The following is a 19,909-nucleotide window of genomic DNA, read 5'->3' on the forward strand; positions in this document are numbered from 1 at the left end:
CAGCATGCTGATAGAAATTTTAAAGTTTAGGAAGCCAAGGCATGAATTGACTTGGTCAACAATCGACAGAACGAGGTTTAGACTCAGTCTTACCCAACAGCCCTCCTGCTCAAGCAGCCTTGTATTAAGGAAAGCATATGTTCTGGGGTTTATCAGAGCGGTCTGAGCCCACAATTCCCTCACTCTGAAGTCTCAGCCACAAGACCTCACTACTTTTAAGCCTTGATAGTCTCTTTCACCCAACTCCTCATCTTCCTCACAGCATTTTGGGGAAAGACAGATGAGAAGAACACACTTTGTAAATAACTCTGAAGCAGGCTCAATTTTGAGAGTTTCAGACAAGCCTGATAAATAAGTGCTGAGATTCATCCAACTCATAAGATTATTTGCATAGAAGCTGAAGTGATCCCTGGAGTAAGAAATTAAACCGTATTCACTGCTGAGTCTGAAATAACTGAATATGAGATATGACTTGACAGAGTTCTATTTGCAGGTGACTCAGAGTGTGTTTGCCCCCCCATATTTATATATATTAGAATATAAATAATTTTTATTAAAGACATCTAAATATATACCAAATATTCTATGTTAAATGTGTCACATATTAAAATATATTTAAAGCATAGAGGCCCTCAGATGTTGAGAACAGAGTACTATAATTATTAATGAAAGCTGACCCTCAGTTCAGCCCCTTGTCCTAAGGGGAATGATTTTAATTTAAAAAGAGAAGACATATTTAATTGAGCTCCGTGACACAAGAGGGCAAAGTTCATATTACTGTCATGTCAAGTAACCCAAGGGGTACGGAGACACTTACTTCATTCTATCACATTTTACCACACAATTTACATACCAGGGGAGCTGAGTGGTCACTGGTGGAGAACTGCTTTGCTCAGGAGAAAAGTAGGAGAGATGATGGGCTTCATGTGGAGCAGGTTAGAATGGTATCACTGCTGAAGGATCCAGCAGAATGGTAGTGGGGCTGCAACAGAACACACCCATGCTAACCACTGATATGCAATAACGGTGCTTATGTGAAACCTTGGGAGCAAAAGTGTGGTGTAGGTAGGCCACTCATGGCGCTGCCTGGTAGGACACATGATAGACTCCATGATATACACAGGAAGGGAAACGGCTGCGCCCACAAAAAGAGCTTTGATGGTTGCATTGCCTGGCTTGCCATTGTGCTGAACCTGGTGGAACATGTGGATACCAAGAGAATAAAGCCCAGAAGACTGCCAGATATACGTGGATAGGACTTTGCCAGAGCTGGAGTTTCTATGTGAGGAGGTATGCACCAGAGTTAGGTCATCTGTGCAACTCCTATGAACCAATTTTTGAGTGAGAAATTAATTTTTTTACTGTACCTCTAGAGCATCAGTTGTGCAAGAAGCAATCAGAATCTCACTAAGGCCCTAACATGATATTGGAAATCTCCATCATTTCTTGGATAAAGATATGTGTTTCATTCGTCCATGCATTTGCTGGGATACATTTGGAATGCTAGTTGATAACTGATGTAAGAAGTCCAACTCAATGGTGCTTTTCTAACTGGAGCCACCATACTTCAGTATAAGAACCATCTGTGTTACAAATGTGGCCTTATCTGAGACCAATTCAAAGTATGGGCTTAATTTTTGCCTTTTTCTCAAGATTCATTTTCATGAAGGCTATGGTTTGAGAACACTGTCTTATTTTCTCAGTGAGTAGAAGATAAAGCCCCTTGCTGAGAGTGTTGGGCAAGTACGAGGTAGAAGTCTTACAAAGAGTGGTAAATGTGTGCAATAGTTTCTGTAAGCAAGGTGGAAGAGGTCTTCAGGGACATATAAAAATATTGCTGAGCAGTCCCAGTCCCTAGCTGAAACAACAGACTTTAAATTTGTGGTGATAACAGTCTTCATAACTGCCCACATAGATTCCCCAGAGCTATCACGAATTGAGGCTTGAGGCTACGGTGTAGTAACCCTGTGGTAAATATAAGCACTGATATAAAAGAAAACACAGAAAATGATACAATAGGATATACCAATGTAGAACTGTAAAGAAATTTAACAATGGTTAAAGACAACATGGAACAACAGACTGGTTCCAAATAGGAAAAGGACAGACTGGTTCCAAATAGGAAAAGGAGTACATCAAGGCTGTATATTGTCACCCTGCTTATTTAACTTATATGCAGAGTGCATCATGCGAAACGCTGGGCTGGAAGAAGCACAAGCTGGAATCAAGATTGCTGGGAGAAATATCAATAACCTCAGATATGGAGATGATACCACCCTTATGGCAGAAATTGAAGAGGAACTAAAAAGCCTCTTGATGAAAGTGAAAGAGGAGAGTGAAAAAGTTGGCTTAAAGCTCAACATTGAGAAAACTAAGATCATGGCATCTGGTCCCATCACTTCATGGCAAATAGATGGGGAAACAGTGGAAGCAGTGTCAGACTTTATTTTTGGGGGCTCCAAAATCACTGCAGATGGTGATTGCAGCCATGAAATTAAAAGACGCTTACTCCTTGGAAGGAAAGTGATGACCAACCTAGATAGCATATTAAAAAGCAGAGACATGACTTTGCCAACAAAGGTCCATCTAGTCAAGGCTATGGTTTTTCCAGTGGTCATGTATGGATGTGAGAGTTGGACTGTGAAGAAAGCTGAGTGCTGAAAAACTGATGCTTTTGAACTGTGGTGTTGGAAAAGACTCTTGAGAGTCCCTTGGACTGCAAGGAGATCCAACCAGTCCATCCTAAAGGAGATCAGTCTTGGGTGTTCATTGGAAGGACTGATCTTGAAGCTGAAACTCCAGTCCTTTGGCCACCTCATGAGAAGAGCTGACTCATCGGAAAAGACCCTGATTCTGGGAGGAATTAGGGGCAGGAGGAGAAGGGGATGACAGAGGATGAGATGGCTGGATGGCATCACTGACTCGATGGACATGAGTTTGAGTAAACTCCGGGAGTTGGTGATGGACAGGGAGGCCTGGCGTGCTGCGATTCATGGGGTCGCAAAGAGTCGGACACGACTGAGCGACTGAACTGAACTGAACTGAACTGAAAGACTGCTTAAGTGCTACAAGTAAACTTTGTTTAAGACTTCATGAAGTGGATGGTCTCCTTTCAAAGAACTACAAAATGGGCAAAAGGTAAGAAACACTTATAAGATAAAGAAAAAGAGCAAGGATGAGACAAATAGAAAATATCCAGTTGGCTGGGGCCACAAAGTCACCCTTGAAGGACGTGAGAAGGCCTGGACGGGGCTTGGCCTTTATGGACTGGCCGACTGGTTACACTGCATGTCTGGTCAAGCAGAACATCTATGAGGACATAAATGTTTTCTAAGTTCTGCTTTGCTGATGTGGCATCCTGGAAAGGAGTGGGGATCCTTCTTGGGCCTAGAGATTTATTTCAACAGAGGCACAGTCCTGTAGGGAAAGAGATGGTGACACCGAGAGCGCCGGTTGGCCTCTGGGTCTCCGTGTTTCACGGCTTCTGTGCTCACACCCATTCTGTGGTTCTGAAGTAGCAGGGGAAATACAGCTCTTGGGCATCATGGAACTAGAGGAACCAGAGAAAGTGGAAGTGTTGCAGCCTGAGGAACTTTTCGAGCAGTTTCTGTTTCCAGTCATTGGTGAGGTGTGGGAGGCTATCGTGCCTTGCCCTGGAGTACGCAGGAGAGCGTGTGGACATGATAGGATCAGGTTGTAGGAGGACGGGCAATAAATTCTTCCAATAAAAACACAGGTGGAAAGCCTTGGGGAAAGCACTCTGAATTATCTCCAGAATCCAACCGATGGAGTCAAGGGCAGAATGACCAAAGGTACAAGAAGGAGGAGAAGGCAAAGGAGTTTGTAAAGATGACAGAGACAGATGTGGGCTGACCTAGTCAGGCAGGTAAAGAAAAGCAATTGTTTTTCAGCCCTTTATGTCTAATGGGTTCTGGTCAAGCAGTGGAGACTGGCTGAGACCCGAAAGAAGCTGAAATCATAGAATCTTTTGTTTCCTCATTTTCTCTCTGTCTACACCATGTCCTCTCTTACACTAATGTTCTGCTATGGTCTGCGGTTAATGACCTCAATATGAGTTGTAACTAACTGTTAAATAATTTTGTTTGAGGAAGTAGCTTTTGTTTGGAAAATGCCCTCACATATGAGAATTAGTGATAAAGGCTCTTGCGGGAGTAAGAGGAGCTGCAAGCTTCCTGTCAGGGATCTTGCAGTAGCTACATTTGTTTCTGGGCTTTCAGCTATTTCTAAATTATGAGGTGTTTTGCTCTTTTTTTTTTTTTTCATTTATTTTTATTAGTTGGAGGCTAATTACTTTACAATACTGTAGTGGTTTTTGCTTTGCTCTTTCTTGTGTGACCAGAGAGCTCCGTTGAGTCTGCGCTGTGTTGTGTGGCTCATGAGACTCTGAGCTGGAGTTCTGTAGTTCTGGAGGTGCCTGCCAAAGGAGCTCTGCTATTTTTGAAAGATGATTTCATGCAGCAACTGCTAAAGAAGCTCTACAGGGGACCAGACTCTTACAGGGAGTGTGAATATGGTTGACTTGGCTAAGACTGATGAATCAGAAGAAGGGGTAGAGGATGGTATTGTCTGTATTTGGGGACCTTAATTTCTGTGTAAGACCTAAGAAGGACATGTGTATTTTGCTGAAAATTTAAATTTTGTGTGGCACACTCTCTGATGTAATCAGTCTGGTCAATTTGTTTTGATAGCCTAACTCAACTTTTTTGACATGGAAGTCTCCATGTTAAAAGATGGAAAAGTCCTTGTCAAGACCTCAATAGGAGATGAGCCCTTGGTATTCTGTTCAAGTTGATACTATACCTTGAGGCATTTCAGGGGATTCTGGACGTAAAATGAAAGAGGTATTTGCAAAGGCCCTTGAGACGCTAGGGAAGGAAAGTGAAGACTATCTGCAGTGGGCCCTAACCCACTGGACAGGGAGCAGGCATCTTCAGTGTTCCATAAATCACCCAACAGTAAGTTCTTCTGAGTAGCAGCCCTGACAATTATTTGAGGTCAAAACTTTACCACGAGGGACAATATTATTATGGTAATGAAAGTAATTATTTGATTGAAAATAAAAGGATACAAAAATTGCTGAAAGTCTAACTGGGGAGGGAAAACAAACATATGCAAATAACGGTCTATGAGTGGCACTGATGAATTAAGAGATAAATTGAGTGATAGCACATAAATTCTCAAATGAGAAACCAGGAACCAGAGTAGTTGATAAAAGAGGTGGAAATGATCAGCGGTCTTGAAAACATGGTAGGATGTGAAGGAAGAGATCATTCAAGTCAAGAGAAAGCATCATATAAATTAAATAGTTGTTACTACCCTATGTGTACGTGTCAATACCATGTAAAGTATGGTGAAGAATTAATATAGGAACAAGGTACTTTATTGGGCCTCAAAGAGATGATAGTCTAATAAGCAGAGCCGAGACTGATGATCATGGCTGGTTTCTGGAGTGGTGAAAAGATACAATGAGTGGAAACTTTTAGGTGCATCACTGAAAATAATGTTGGATAAAATAAAGGATGTGCTCAAGATGCAGCAGAATAGCACTTATTGATGCAAAGAAGAGGAGAGAGATAAGTAGGGAAAAATCAGAGTCAATCCTGACAATGAAGGCATCCAGGTAACCCTGTGTAGACACAGAATCTGTGGGAGTGGACACTGGAGGACAAGCATTGGCTTCCCTGCTTGGCTTGGAGCTGACCCTGAGCACCAGTGAGATTTTAAAGGTGGTATGCAAGGCAAAATAGGGCACAGAAAAAAAAAAATGGAATGAAAAGAAAAAAGAAAGAAAGGGGGAGGGAAGGAATAAGAAGGGTGTTTGAAAATCCCTGAATGATGAGAATATATGGGAGACCAGCATAGTGCCTGAAAGTATAAGAGACCCAAGGTTTCCCATGCACCCACAATTCACTGCTTCTGCAGTTGGGTTCCAGATAAAGAACATGGCTTGAATTTTCACATATGTGAAAAAATACATATACTTGAACACTAGAATCACTCTCAGTGCATCAAGGTGCTATGAGCCATCTGTGAAGAAAGAATGACTGGAGGGGTGGGTGGTAAATTGTTTACACACAATAAAGAAAAAATCCAACGTGTACCTCTTGTCCTAGACTCAATCCAGGTCATACGTCCATAGGTGGAAATAACAGAATTTGCTGCATGATTTAAACTGGCATTTCTATGCGCCTGCAAAAAAATAAAATAAAAACTGGCATTTCTCAATTTTTTTGGAGAGGATTAAGTACAAAGTTAATGTCTCAAAAATCTGTGCACTTCTTTTGCAATGCTACAGTATCAATATTCTTGGATTTATATTGTTCTTATGTTGATTCTTAGTCTCCTCCCATTAAAATTTCTTACTGTAAGGTTTTTTAAAATTATTTAAATTTCAGGTGTACAACATTAGAATTCAATATGTGTATACATTACCCAGTGATCACCACTATAAGTCTAGTTACCATCTGTCTTTGTACAGTTCATCCCCTTCACCCATTTCACTAACCCCTCCATCCCCCTTCTCCTCTGGAAACCACAATTCTGATACCTGTATCTGAGTTTGTTTGGGGTTTATTTGTTCCTTTGGGTTTTTCTTTTGAGATTGGACATATGAATGAAATCATATGGTATTTGTCTTTCTCCATCTGATTTATTTCACTTAGCATAATACCTTTGAAGTTCATCCAAGTTGTCACAAGTGGGAGAATTTCGTTATTTTTTTATGGCTGAGTAGTATTTCACTGTATTCTTGGATTTCCCTGGTGGCTCGGATGGTAAAGAATCTGCCTGCAATGTGGGAGACCTGGGTTCGATCCTTGGGTTGGGAAGATCCCCTGAAGGAGGGCATGGGAACCCACTCCAGTATTCTTGCCTGGAGAATGCCCATGGACAGAGGAGCCTGGTGGGCTACAGTCCAAGGGGTCTCAAAGAGTCAGACACAACTAAGTGTCTGAGCACACAGCACAGTATTTCACTGTATATATTTGTGCATGTTAAGTCATTCAGTCATGTCCAGCTTTTTGTGACCTCATGGACTGTAGCCTACCAGCCTCTTCTCTCCATGGGGATTCTCCAGGCAAGAACACTGGAGTGGGTTGTCATGCCCTCCTCCAGGGGGTATTCCTGACCCAGAGATCGAAACTGTTGTCTCTTACCTCTCCCGCACGGGCAGGCAAGTTATTTACCACTAGAGCCACCCAGGAAGCCTCGGGTACATATGTAAAATGTATCTTCTTTATCCATTCACCTTTCGATGATCACAGGCTTTTCCCATATCTGACAACTGTAATATATTGCAATAAACATAAGGGTGCATCTATCTTTTCAACTTAGTGTTTTTATATTATTCAGATAGATACCAAGAAGTGGAAATATGGTAGTTCTATTCTTAATTTTTGAAGAACGTCCATACTGTTTTCCATGTGGTTGCACCAATTTACAGTTCCACAACAATGAGTGTTTTCTTTTCTCCTATCCTCTCTAACACTTGCTATTTTTTCTCTTTTCAATAATAGCCACTCTGCAAGTAATATCTCATGGTAATTTTGATTGACATTTCCCTAATAATTAGTAGTGTTGAACATCTTTCCATGCCTGTTAGCCATCTCTATGTCTTCTTTGCAAAGTGTCTGCTCAGATTCTCTGTCCATTTTTAAATTATTTATTATTGAGTTATGTGAGTTTTTAAAATGTATTTTAGATATTAACCCCAGAGATAAATATCTTCTCCCATTCAGCAGGTTGCTTTTTCATTTTGATAACAGTTTGCCTTAACTCCTCATAAGTTTTTTTTTTTTAATTTATGTAGTCCAATTTGCTTATTTTTGCTTTTCCTTTTCCTTTGGAGTGAGATCTACACTGTTACTGCCTATGTTTTTCTCTAGGATTTTTATGATTTCAGATCTTACATTCATATCTTTAATCTATTTTTAGATCAGGATTTTCTATGCCACCATCTTGCTTGTATGCCTTAATGGAAGTTTCATATACATGTCTATGTAGTATACATGACAAGAATACCTAGAAAATATTATATTCAGATTTAATAAACTAGTGCTTTTAATGAAGCAGTTATATATATAGAGTTCTACATCATTCTTGTATCATTGCTATGAGCAGAGTTTTTAAAAAATCAGTTTTATTTTGAAATAATTATAGATTTACAGGAAGTTGCTAAATATAGTACAGAGAGGTGCTAGATATTCTCACCCAGTTTTCCTCAGTGGTTACACCTTACATCACTATAGCAAAATATCAAAGCCAGGAAGTTGACATCAATAAAACATGTGTATATAGTACTGTTACTGTTTTGTCAGATGTGTAGGTTTGTGTAACCACTGCATTCAAGATATACAATTGTTCTAGCATTACAAAGACCTACCTGTGTTATCTCTTTATAATCTTCTACCACCATCCTAACCCCTGGAAATCACCCATCTGCTCTATATCTTTGTAATTCTATAAGTTCAACAATGTGATATAAATGGAATCAGAATATATGACCTTTGAGACTGGGATTTTTCACTCAGCACAATCCTCTGAAGTTCATGCAAGTTGTGGCATTTATCAACGACTTATCCTCTTTATTGTTTAACTGTATCCCACCTTGTGGACGTTCAATAGTTTTTTAGCCATTCACCTGTTGTAAAAAATTTTACATTTCCAGTTTTAGCTATTAAAAATAAAGTTGCTATGAATATCTGTGTACATGTTTCTGAGGTGTGCGTGTGTGTGTGTGTGCTTTTTATTAAATCATATTTCAGAGCTGAGGCTGAGGATGGAAATAAACTGTCCAGAGCACTGAACAGGTTTTCAAACTTATATATTTTTACTTACTCTCCTGTGCTATTTTTCCTGATTCTATATTACCTGGGAACAAACCATTCTGTGGACAGTGTAGAAAAGTAATGATTATATATTTGATTTATTCTTGACAAAATGTTGATTTCAGAATAATATTAGCTTAAAGACTTGATTGTTTTTAGCATTATGTCTGCACATGATTCACTCATTTATTCACAAAAACTAATGTTTGAGTACCCACTAGGTACTAGGCCTGGTGCTGAGTGTTGAGCAAGGTGCCTGGTTCACAGGGGCTTTTACTAAATATTATGTTTGTAGCATACAGGTAGCTTTCTCTTTGTTAGCTAGTATTAACAGTTTTAAATTTTAGTTTAGAAAGAGTTTATTCAGAGTTAATTAAACTGTTATAATAATATTTATACGCGTATTCCTAATTTAAATTTTCTGAAAGATTTGTGTTAATATATGTTGCCTTATCTTGGGAAAGCAATTGCTGAGCATGCAGACACAAATAAACAATGTAATTTTGCAAGGCATGCAATTCAGGACTTATCCCAAACAGGGGTGAAGTTTAGAAGGACTTTTATGTGTAGCTTGTTCACAAATTAATGATTTCTTCTGCTTATTCTGTGTCCCTTTCTCCCCAAAGCATGAAAAATTAATCAACCGTCCACAGAGTACCAAAAGAATTTCTACAGATCCACTCGGTAAGGAATATTTGCCGTGTCCTCATTATGACGATGCTCTTTTCTTCTTTTATTTTATGTGACTCTTAGAAAAAAACAGAGAACTTTGCTATTAACAAAAATTTGCTAAATAATCATTTCTTATCAGCCAAATAAACGAGTTTTCCTTTATAATTCATGCACATACGAACAAAATTGTTACATGGAGATGTAGTTACACTTTTATTAAAGTCTATAAGAAATATGAATTCTACTAAGTACTGTTTAACTAAAGGTAACTAGTAATTGCTTTATTTGGTAAACAAACTACTGTGGTTTATTCTGAAATGTTGGCTATTAGGTTTTGAATCTTAAAATAGATTTTAAATAGAAGTATATATAGAGGTACGAAACCACAAGAGAAATATAAAATTTGATTGCGGTTATGTCTAACCCAGCTACATAACATTGACACATATTTCAGAATTTGACACTTTTGTTCTATTTTAGTCTCTGAAACAATTCATTTTGTGATGCTAATAATTACTATTGTGACAGTTTATAGGTCTTCAAAAGGTATCAGTGAATGTGTCTTGACTATTGTGTCAGTCTCCCAACTGATGGCATAACGTTTCGTTTAGGGGTTTTCTTTGTGGAGTTGTATAAAAACTTCACAAGCTTTGCTGAATTAAATTAGAAGTAAGTAGGATGGGCATAAACCTTAGCATTATACACTCTCTCGGAGGCAATAAAATTGATATTTTCAGTGACAGCAGGGGATAGAGCAAAAAGAAAACACAAAAACCAAAACCCCCAAAACCAAACAAAAAATCCCCACTAAAAGGCAATGGCACCCCACTCCAGTACTCTTGCCTGGAAAGTCCCATGGACGGAGGAGGCTGGTAGGCTGCAGTCCATGGGGTCGCGAAGAGTCGGACATGACTGAGCGACTTCACTTTCACTTTTCACGTTTATGCACTGGAGAAGGAAATGGCAACCCACTCCAGTGTTCTTGCCTGGAGAATCCCAGGGACGGGGGAGCCTGGTGGGCTGCCGTCTATGGGGTCGCACAGAGTCGGACACAACTGAAGTGACTTAGCAGCAGTAGCCATAAAACAACAATAGTAGTAGCTGAAAACCCAGCAGGTTGATAGTGTTAACTTTGAAGAACTTGGTGTTCAAATAAAAGCTCCCCCACTCTCACTGGGAACAACCCCCAGAGTGGACAAGGGCATCGTGATCTTTCTTAAGTGTGCCGGGAGTCCTAAATTGTTATGCAACGTGGTCTTCCATGGCCAGTGCCATCTGAGCTGCTGCAGGATGATGGTAGATGAGGTTAGAATCCATGAGACTGTAAGGCAGGAGAAACAGCTGAGGTATGATTACAGTTAGAGCCAGTGAACGGGTATAGGTGATGAGATATAACAGGCTTTGAGAAACCGGGATAATCTTATGTGTGTTAGTATACTAAGCCGAGTGGTCCCATTTACTAAGACAGTGAATAGAGCAAAGGATCGGGGGAGGGAGGGAAAAGCTAAAGTTGATTTCAATTTTAGTAATGTGGAATTTAAATTGACTGCACTATAAACTGGTAAAGATAACTGGGAGATGAATATTGCAGATGAGTGTGGGTTTGCTTTCAAACCATCACAATAAAGCAAACATCATGATAAAGCCACATGAATTTTTGGGTTTCCTACTACATATAAAAGTTATATTTACATTATACTGTAGCCTAAGTGTGCAATAGGATTATGTCTAAAAACTAATGTACATACATTTAAAATACTCCACTGCTAAAAAAATGCTGACCATTTTCTGAGCCTTCAGCAAGTCATAATCTTTTTAAAATAGTGACATCAATGATCATGGATCACAGATCACCATACCAAATAAAATAATGAAAAAATGTGAAGTACTGTGAGAATGACCAAAATGTGACAGAGACACAAAGTGAGCAAAGTGAAGTGAAGTCGCTCAGTCGTGTCTGACTCTTGCAAACCCATGGACTGTAGCCTACCAGGATCCTCAGTCCATGGGATTTTCCAGGCAAGAGTACTGGAGTGGGTTGCCATTTCCTTCTCCAGGGGATCTTCCCGACCCAGGGATCAAACCCGGGTCTCCCGCATTGCAGGCAGACGCTTTACCGTCTGAGCTAAGTGAGCAAAGATGTTGGAAAAATGGTACTCATAGATTTGCTTGACCCAGAGTTGCCAGAAATCTGCAGTTTGCAGACAACAACAACAGATGATGCAGTATCCACGAAGGGCACTACAGCAAAACACAAGAAAATAAGGTGTGCCTGTACCGGGATTTAGGAAAACAAAGTTAAAGATGAAGATGCACTAGATCTGGGATATTTCACATAGAGGTGATGGTTATGGCAGTTGGTGAATTTCAAGGGGAGGGGCAGGAAGAGAAGAGGCCTGAGTTAGGAAGCAGTAATTCAGCACAATTAGGAGGAAGGAAGTCAGCACAGAGGGAAGAGAGAGAAAAGAGGCACACCAGGGCAGGCCATGGAACCCAAGGGAAGGAGTAAAATGCTCTGTGGAAGTTGGAGAAATGCAGACTAAGAATCAGCTGCAATAAGTAGTATCTAGGAGGGTTCTAGAAAGATTGGAAAGAAAAGCTTAAACAGAGTTTTAAAAGAAGATATCAATATCCTGTGATAAACTATATGGAAAAGAATATGAAAAATAATGTATATATATCTAAGTCACTTTGCTGCACAGAAGAAATTAACACATCACTGTAAATCAGCTATACTTAAATAAAATAAATTTTTTAAAAAGAGGCTATATAACTCCAAAGCAAGGGCCTAGGAAAGAGTTAATGTTGATGGATTTAAGACATCAAATTTATGTCAGGCACGAAAAGGTTTTCTGGAAAAGGAAGGAGAGAGATAGCTGGGAGCTAGAAACAGTAGGAGAAACAAGGAGAAGGAAAGCCTGAGAGTGCTTGCGGGAAGCCTGGAAAGAACCTGATGGAAGCGTGGTTAAGGAAATGGTGTGAAGGGAAATTATTTGATGAAAAACACTGTGGGGATGGCACCCATCGAGCATGGTGGAGTGAGATTCTGTAAGAGAGTTTTTGAAGTGAAAGTGAGATTATGAGAACTCAGGTCAACGGCTTTGGGGAAAGTTAGGAGGAAGAGCCGCTGGCTAAGTGAAACATAGTAAGACTGAGATTGAGACTTGAGGATGGTAGAAAAGTCACTGCGGTGGAAAATTTTACATTGAACTCAGGAAACAGACTTTTTAGTGAATTTGTAAGCTGCTAAAGACTTAAAATGTATGCAAAACATAGACCCTGAGGATCACATTCTGTTTCTTTTATAACCTGGGATATACCAGTAGTTGATAGCCATGTAAGTAAGACAGAATTGATGGCTGACAAATTGAGAACATTGAAAGCTAAAGAGGACAGAGATTTTAAGGAGGAGGCAAGCCCATTATTGACATGCAGAGATGACTGTTATGGGTAGAATGTGTTCAGAGGCAGACATGATGGAATGGTGTGGGCATCAAAGAGCTTGCTGTGTTAGCAATGGGGCAAGAAGCATATTACACAGGAGCAAAGGAATAAAAGCTGTGGAGGTTTAGGGGGCAGTGGTTAGCAATAATACTGAGCAGGTGAAGCCAAGGAGACAGAATAATTCTGGCTGGTGATGAAACGTAAGGATTGGCCATGGAAGTCAGTTTCTAATATGGAGTCATCACACAGGTCAGTGATGTTGACAAGATTTAGAAATGAGAAGGTCAGAGGTGCAAATAGTTATCAACAGGATTGCTGATGACAGGGCCTGCCAATGGCCAGAGAGAGATGACGCAATCACGGAGAAGAAGGCCTACCCAGGTAGCATGGGCATTAAAATGAATATATTGCAGGAAGGAAGCGGAATGTTGGTATGAAAGTGACAGTGGGGAGGATGGATGTGTTGGCTCCATTTCCCGAGTAGCTCTCACAGAAAAGTGGTATGATTTATAGTGTAAAAGCAGGTGCAATCTATGTGAGGAGGTAGATAGGATAAAGTTAAACGTGGCAGACGTCTGAGAGCTCTTTTCTGACACCCAACCAGGGAAACTGGTGCAGACTTTCGCATGAGTGGGAGAAAGTGACTGTGATGCAGGTTAGAACTTACAGAAGGAAGGAGAGAGATGGTAGGGTCCGAGGGGTTTTCTGAGAGTGAGGGCTACACAATAAAATAAGTCACAACAACAATAGAAACTTGGAAAGAGAAATAGAAATTTAAGTGGTAGACAGAAGTCACAGGGTAAGGGAAAGGGTAAGCTGAACATACAGGATATATTCAGAGATGTTTATGGTTCTAAATAGTCCAGAAGCCAAGGGAAGGACATGCCATGGACCTTCTATAGAACTGCTCTTTGGAGAGTGGATCTTGAGAGTGTGTGTGTGTGTGTGTGTGTGTGTGTGCACGCGCGTGCATGTATGTATGTAGTTGGGGGGCTGGGGTGTGAGGATTGCCGAACTGCTGTTATAATTTATGTATTAGGTTAGCACTAATTAAGAGAAGTATTTTTTGTACCTAAAAATATCCTTTCACATAGTGCTACACAAATGTGGTTGGGGACCTCAGCATCAGCATCATCTGGGTGCTTACTAAAAACACTAAGTTTTGCCCATATCCTAGTCTTTAGACTATCCAGGGTGGGGACATGAGCACCATGTTAACAAGCCCTCCTTGATCTCAGGCAAGTTAACATTGGAGAAGCATTTCTAAGTCTGCAATGGGTGGTTCCCTCAGAAGAAGATCCCAAAGGTGCTGAGCTGTCTGTCTGGGTGGGCCAGTATCTTTCTGCTGCCAAGAGGCCAAACCAGAGGCTGAGTAGGTTTCCTGTGAATAGGTGGAGGGTTGGGTGAGCACGCCCCCAGGAAAGGGTGCTAACTCCGAGTGTCCCCGTGTGCCTGGCAGCAGCCCTGTGGGACAACTTGCTCTACTGGCTGGCGGACGAGCTCTCAGAGGAGGACGCCCTGTGCCTCTCCTCCTCACTCCCTCTTCGTCGCAGCACCATCCAGCTCATCAAGCTGAAGAGCCCCGATGACCTCACAGAACAGACCCACGAACTTCTCTGTTTTTGGAAAAGATCACTCCCAAATTCCACCGACAAGCTTCGCCTCCTGGCTCGCCATCTCCGCAAGATCGGCAGGAACGATCTAGCAGAAGAGCTCAAATTCAAGTGGGAGAATAAAGTGTTCACTGAACCACAGCAGTGGTCTGAGGTGGCTGAATTAAGCCCAACTGCTCTTGCTTTAGCCCTAGAAAAAGGGTCGTAGTTGGTTTGAAGATGGTTTCTGTCAACATTTTACTAGCAGTTTCCCAATAATGTTGTTTGAAGTGAACTGTTTGATAGATGCAATATTGAGACAAGCAGAGAAGCACTAATCAGATAATAAAAAGCATCTGTGGGTTTGAGTCCTTGCTCAGGGTTCAGTAATGTATGTTCTGCAAGTAAGACTGTCTTAAGCCAAACTTAATAGCATTTGCAATAGAGTTTGCCCTGTGTATATTTTAATAGCTGAGGTAGCTTGTTAAGTTAAGTTAAAGGCAATATATATATATATATATATATATATATATATACATGATATACAGAATTCCTTTTTATTATTATCTACATAAAAGTAAACAAGTCACTCAGAACTCCAAGTAGCTAATTCGCATTCTAAGTATACTGTGTTTTCAAAAACATTCCTATCAGGAAACCTTATAACAGTCAAGATTTTTTATTATTTTACATATTTCCAGAAAAGTGCAATATTTTCCATGTGCTCTGGGAATGAGGGAAACAAACTGAAATGTGCATTGTTTTTTTGACTACAAAATAACAGAATAGTCAAGAAAATTAGATTTGCCTCTTATTCCACCACTAGAGATTACTATTATGAAAATATTTTCTTCCAGTTTTCTTTTTTCCTTGAAGGAAACAGATGTATCAATATATAAACACACCTATGTGCATGCATATGCACACACGCGTGCTAATACACACAAATCTCTTCACACACAGAGTCTTACTCACCTGCCTCCTCCTCACTCATACACATCTCACACACACTCTCTATGTCCTTACACCCCCACAAGGACACTCACTCATATAAATGCACACATCCCCTCCCACACACTTGTCACAAACATGTCTGCCCCTTACAGGAACAAAAACTCGCATCCACCTGTACATTCTCACATGCGTTCACACACTCTCACACACAGCCTCCCACACTAACACACTTTTTCACATACAACTCCCCACCATAGACAACCTTACACACATACCACCTCAGGTCCACTTGCGCGCTCTCACACACGTGCTTTCACAAATGCATCCACACCTCCCTGTAGCAACTCATACACACACACACTCATTAACACTCACGCCCCACAGATGCACCCACAAATACACCATCTCACATCACCTGTATACCTTCACGCCCACACTCACGCATACCCTCCTGCACTCTCTCACACACACATACACTCCTTTACATTCATGACCCACAGGCACACATCCCTTCACACACTCGGACACGCATTTTCCCGAGAATTAAAAACCGTGGGTATTATTGCAGTCGTGTAATCACACACAGGTACATAAAGAGCAAGATGGGTCTTCTCCGCCCCTCCTCCCCCTTACTGATCAGACTCACCCTCCCCCGTGCACCCCGCGCTCCCTCTGCTGGGCCGACCTGTGAGGACCCCAGCCATGACGCTCTGGCTTCACGGTTAACAGGGAGCCCCAGTGGGGGGCTGGGAGGATGGAGGAGAACGAGTTGAATGTTCCCCTTCTTCCTCCCTTGAATTCACTGCAGCCTTGGGCTGCAGCCCAAGGGCCACTGACCCTCTGCTCTATGAAGAGCTCTCTCCTGGCACTGGGAGCCTCTCCTGCTCATGTCTCAGCAGGTCTGGGGCAGTAACAACTCTATTGCATCACTGTCCCTGTGGTCCCCACACTCTGCCCAGGCTTTTAAGACAAAGCCTCCTCTAATTATCCTAATTGGAGTGTGTCATATGTTTCCTATTGAGATCCTGACTGATATTTCTCACAGCAACTTTTTTTATTGCAGAATGGGGATCATATATACACTTTTAAATGTTATTGTCTTTTATTAAATTATGAGCATTTTCCAGCATCTTTAAATGTTTTAATAACTATCTCACTTCATAGTCATAGCGTAACTTTAGTATTATCCATTTTTTAAAAAATTTAAAAAGTGGAATAATACATTATATATTCTTTTATGTCTGGCTTTTGAATTCAAATTTACTTTGTTGAAATTCATTCATGTTGAAATTCATTCATGTTGTTTGTGTGGCAATGGCTTGCTCCTTCTCATTAATAAATACTATTCCATTATATGCAGATATTATAAGTTACATATCCATTTCACTGTAACTAGGCATTTCAGTAGATTCCAGTTTGCACCTCTTATGAACAGGGTTTTTATTAACTTTCTGTAGATATCTATTGGTGAACATACATATTAATTTCTTCTAAGCATGTAATTAAGAGGACTATAATTGGTTACCCTAATTCATTTATCCTTTCTTCTCTTGTTGGATATTCAGATGATTTCCTTCTTTTCAAAAAATGATGCATGATCATTTTCTACATGTATATGTAAATTATTTCATTAGGATATATTTTTGGAAATGGAATTACTTACTAGGAACACTTTTAAGCCTCTTGATACACATTGCTAAATTGCCATTTATATTCTAATTGTCAGGTTATGAAGATTCATAGGAAAACAGCATATTTAAGTATATTTATATAAATTAATAATTTGATTAATTTAATTTAATTGATTAATTAATTACTTTTATATAAATTCATATTAGTTTATATAAATTAATCACTTTGAGGTAAATAACATGAAATTCTACACCCTAGGTAAGGCTTTGGATTGTCTTTAATTGCTCTATTGGAAAAAAGAGATATTGGCTTAAATCTTTTACAATATTTCTTCTATGAATGAATATATCATATCCTATTGTCATTTCCAGTTTAAAAAAAAGTAGATGAAGGGAAGTAATATAGCAGGCATGGGCAGATTCCAGGATGTCAGAGACCTTCGCAAATAAAGCTAACTTTCAATGAAAAAATGTTAAATCCATTTATTCAGTATATATGTACTACTGGATACAGACCCTGGGTCAGGAAATCTGTTTAATGCCAGGAATAGAGAAATAGAGTAAGAGACAGTTATGCTTTATGGGTTAACAACAACAAAAAAAAGAACCAAGGAATGAGATCAATATATTGTTCATTGCCTGTAATGAACCAGGCTCTTTTGGCTTAGTCTTTTGCAAGTATTTACTTCTTTAATTCTTCCAGTGCCCTAAAAGGAAGGTACACAGCCCAGTTCTACGAGAGAGGAAATGAGATTATAAGGATTGAGTGCCTTGATTAATGTCACAATTGAGTGACACAGGACCCAAAGGGAGGTTGTTGGCCTGGCTCCCACCACACCATGCTGCTATTACCTGAGGAGCATAAAGAAGGGAAATGGATATATATATTTTCCCCTAAACTTTCTCTATTCCTACTTCTCATTTGGAAAAACAATATTTCTAATTCATATCAGTGGTACAAACAGATACCAGTTTTGAGGATGGGGATGGGAAAAGGGCCGTGAGGTGGGATGGGTTCTGATTATTGATATGTGTCCCAGCTCAGTTAGTTAAATGTTCTCTTAGACTTAAGAGACTGACAGATTAAGATAATATTGCATATTGACCTAACACAAACTGGTGATGCCCAAATACTGGGCTATTTGCAGTAGATATCAGTAATCACCAATAGTTAGAGCCATATTACCATAACTAGCTATTCAGACACATAGAGAGCCCTTGAAAATAATGGCTGCAAAACAAGACCATTTAGCAATGAGGTCTTGGGCATCATTGCTGTGTACGGAATGAGGACTTCATCTAAGGTACATAGGCTCCCTGAATTTAAAAAAGCAGTAGTTCCGAAGAAAGGGAAGTGTCAAGTGAGGTCAAAATAGTGTCTGACGCAGATCTCAGGTTTCCCCTGTAGCTTAGTCAAACTAGCTTCTTGTCCCTAACCTCATCAGCATGCCCCTAGACTATGTCAAAGGGTTTTGACTGACTTCACATCCTTAAACCTCCACTCACCATTCTCTCTCATGTCCTCCACTGGCACTTTCAATTTTCTCCACTCTGCCTTTATTACCTAATATACTAAATAATTTATACTTCAATTATAGTTATTATTTTTGTAAACCTCCACCCTAGTGCATGTGATTCAAGGGTCAGGGAGCTTGTTTCTTCTGTTCACTGATGTAATTTTATTACTCAGAACTCTGTCTGGCACTTACTGAATGTGTCTCTGTTTGGTAGCCTTATTTTACAGATGAGAAAACTGCAGTTCAGTGATACCCAGACAGTGCTAGAGCCTGGATCCAAGCCTAGATGATACTGTTTTCAAAGTCCTTTTTCCTCTGCTTCCAACATTTTGCCCTTGACTCCCTTGCCTCCTTCCCCCGCATAGCCCTCTCTCTTCCATAATCTGGGGTAAACTTTTTCCAGGCCCCTGAACCAGCAAGACTCAGTTAACTGCCCTTGGCAGCCTAGACTTAGGTCTAGTTACAGTACCTATACCCTGTTGTGTTCACCTATTTATCTGTTTTTTCTATGAGTCTGTAAGTTTCTTGAGGGAAGAGACCGAGTTTTGTTCATTGTGGAATTTCCAGTACCCTGCACAGGTCCCAGCACGTAGTAGGGACTCAATAAGTCTCTGCTGAATTAATGCATGAATCATATCTATACACTGTCATGCCTGGGCCCTCTTCTTGTACCATCATCCTTCTGGAAGCAACAGAGTTGGGGCCAATGTTCTGTCTGAAAAGGTAAAATTTAGATCAGACTCTGCTCTGTCCTTCATCAAGCTGGAATAACTGATACAGGTGAAACCAGTTGCAAAGGATTCAATATTTCTCCACTAAATATACTGCAGCTGTAAATGGTCCTCTTTGAGGGACTGCTGCTTTCTTACATACTGAGAAACTTTGATATCCAAAATCACAGACTATCAGAAGCTTGGCTGTTGGAAATCATATCAGTAAGAAGGAAATATCCCTCTCTTGCCTGGAGGATGTAAGTCACTTTGACATAGAAAAATGGTCTCGATTGACAATGTGAGTGCCAAGCCCCTGATAAAGGGTTTCTGGATACAACATCTCCCCTCTGTCTCAACGTTAGTGTTTCCAAGGAAACAGGACTGTGGGTGCACTTTGCAGTGCAGACCTGATGTTGATCTCTTTATACAAGCTGTTTTGCTTTGAGTCTAACAAAACACTCAACCCCACCCTATACCCGTGACCTAAAATAACCCTGTCTTTGCCTTTCCTCAGTGAGACACCACTGTCTCTTCACTGTG

The 19,909-nt window shown here is 40.3% G+C and overlaps 1 protein-coding gene and 1 long non-coding RNA gene across 2 annotated transcripts in view; one reads left to right on the plus strand and one right to left on the minus strand.

The window, feature by feature from the left end:
• DTHD1 (death domain containing 1) overlaps positions 1–14,911 on the plus strand; it is a 76,929-nt gene extending 62,018 nt beyond the window's left edge. The window contains exons 9-10 of the mRNA XM_061164528.1: positions 9,473–9,530; positions 14,422–14,911. Coding sequence (XP_061020511.1) covers positions 9,473–9,530; positions 14,422–14,783 — 420 coding nt within the window. The 3' untranslated portion in view covers positions 14,784–14,911. The remainder of the gene's footprint in view (positions 1–9,472; positions 9,531–14,421) is intronic.
• Positions 1–19,909, minus strand: part of LOC133071767 (uncharacterized) — a 269,861-nt gene that overhangs the window by 51,318 nt on the left and 198,634 nt on the right. Inside the window, exon 4 of the long non-coding RNA XR_009696521.1 lies at positions 6,123–6,210. This is a non-coding gene — a long non-coding RNA (uncharacterized LOC133071767). The remainder of the gene's footprint in view (positions 1–6,122; positions 6,211–19,909) is intronic.

The sequence above is a fragment of the Dama dama genome, chromosome 17, assembly GCF_033118175.1.
Source record: "Dama dama isolate Ldn47 chromosome 17, ASM3311817v1, whole genome shotgun sequence".
NCBI lineage: Eukaryota > Metazoa > Chordata > Mammalia > Artiodactyla > Cervidae > Dama > Dama dama.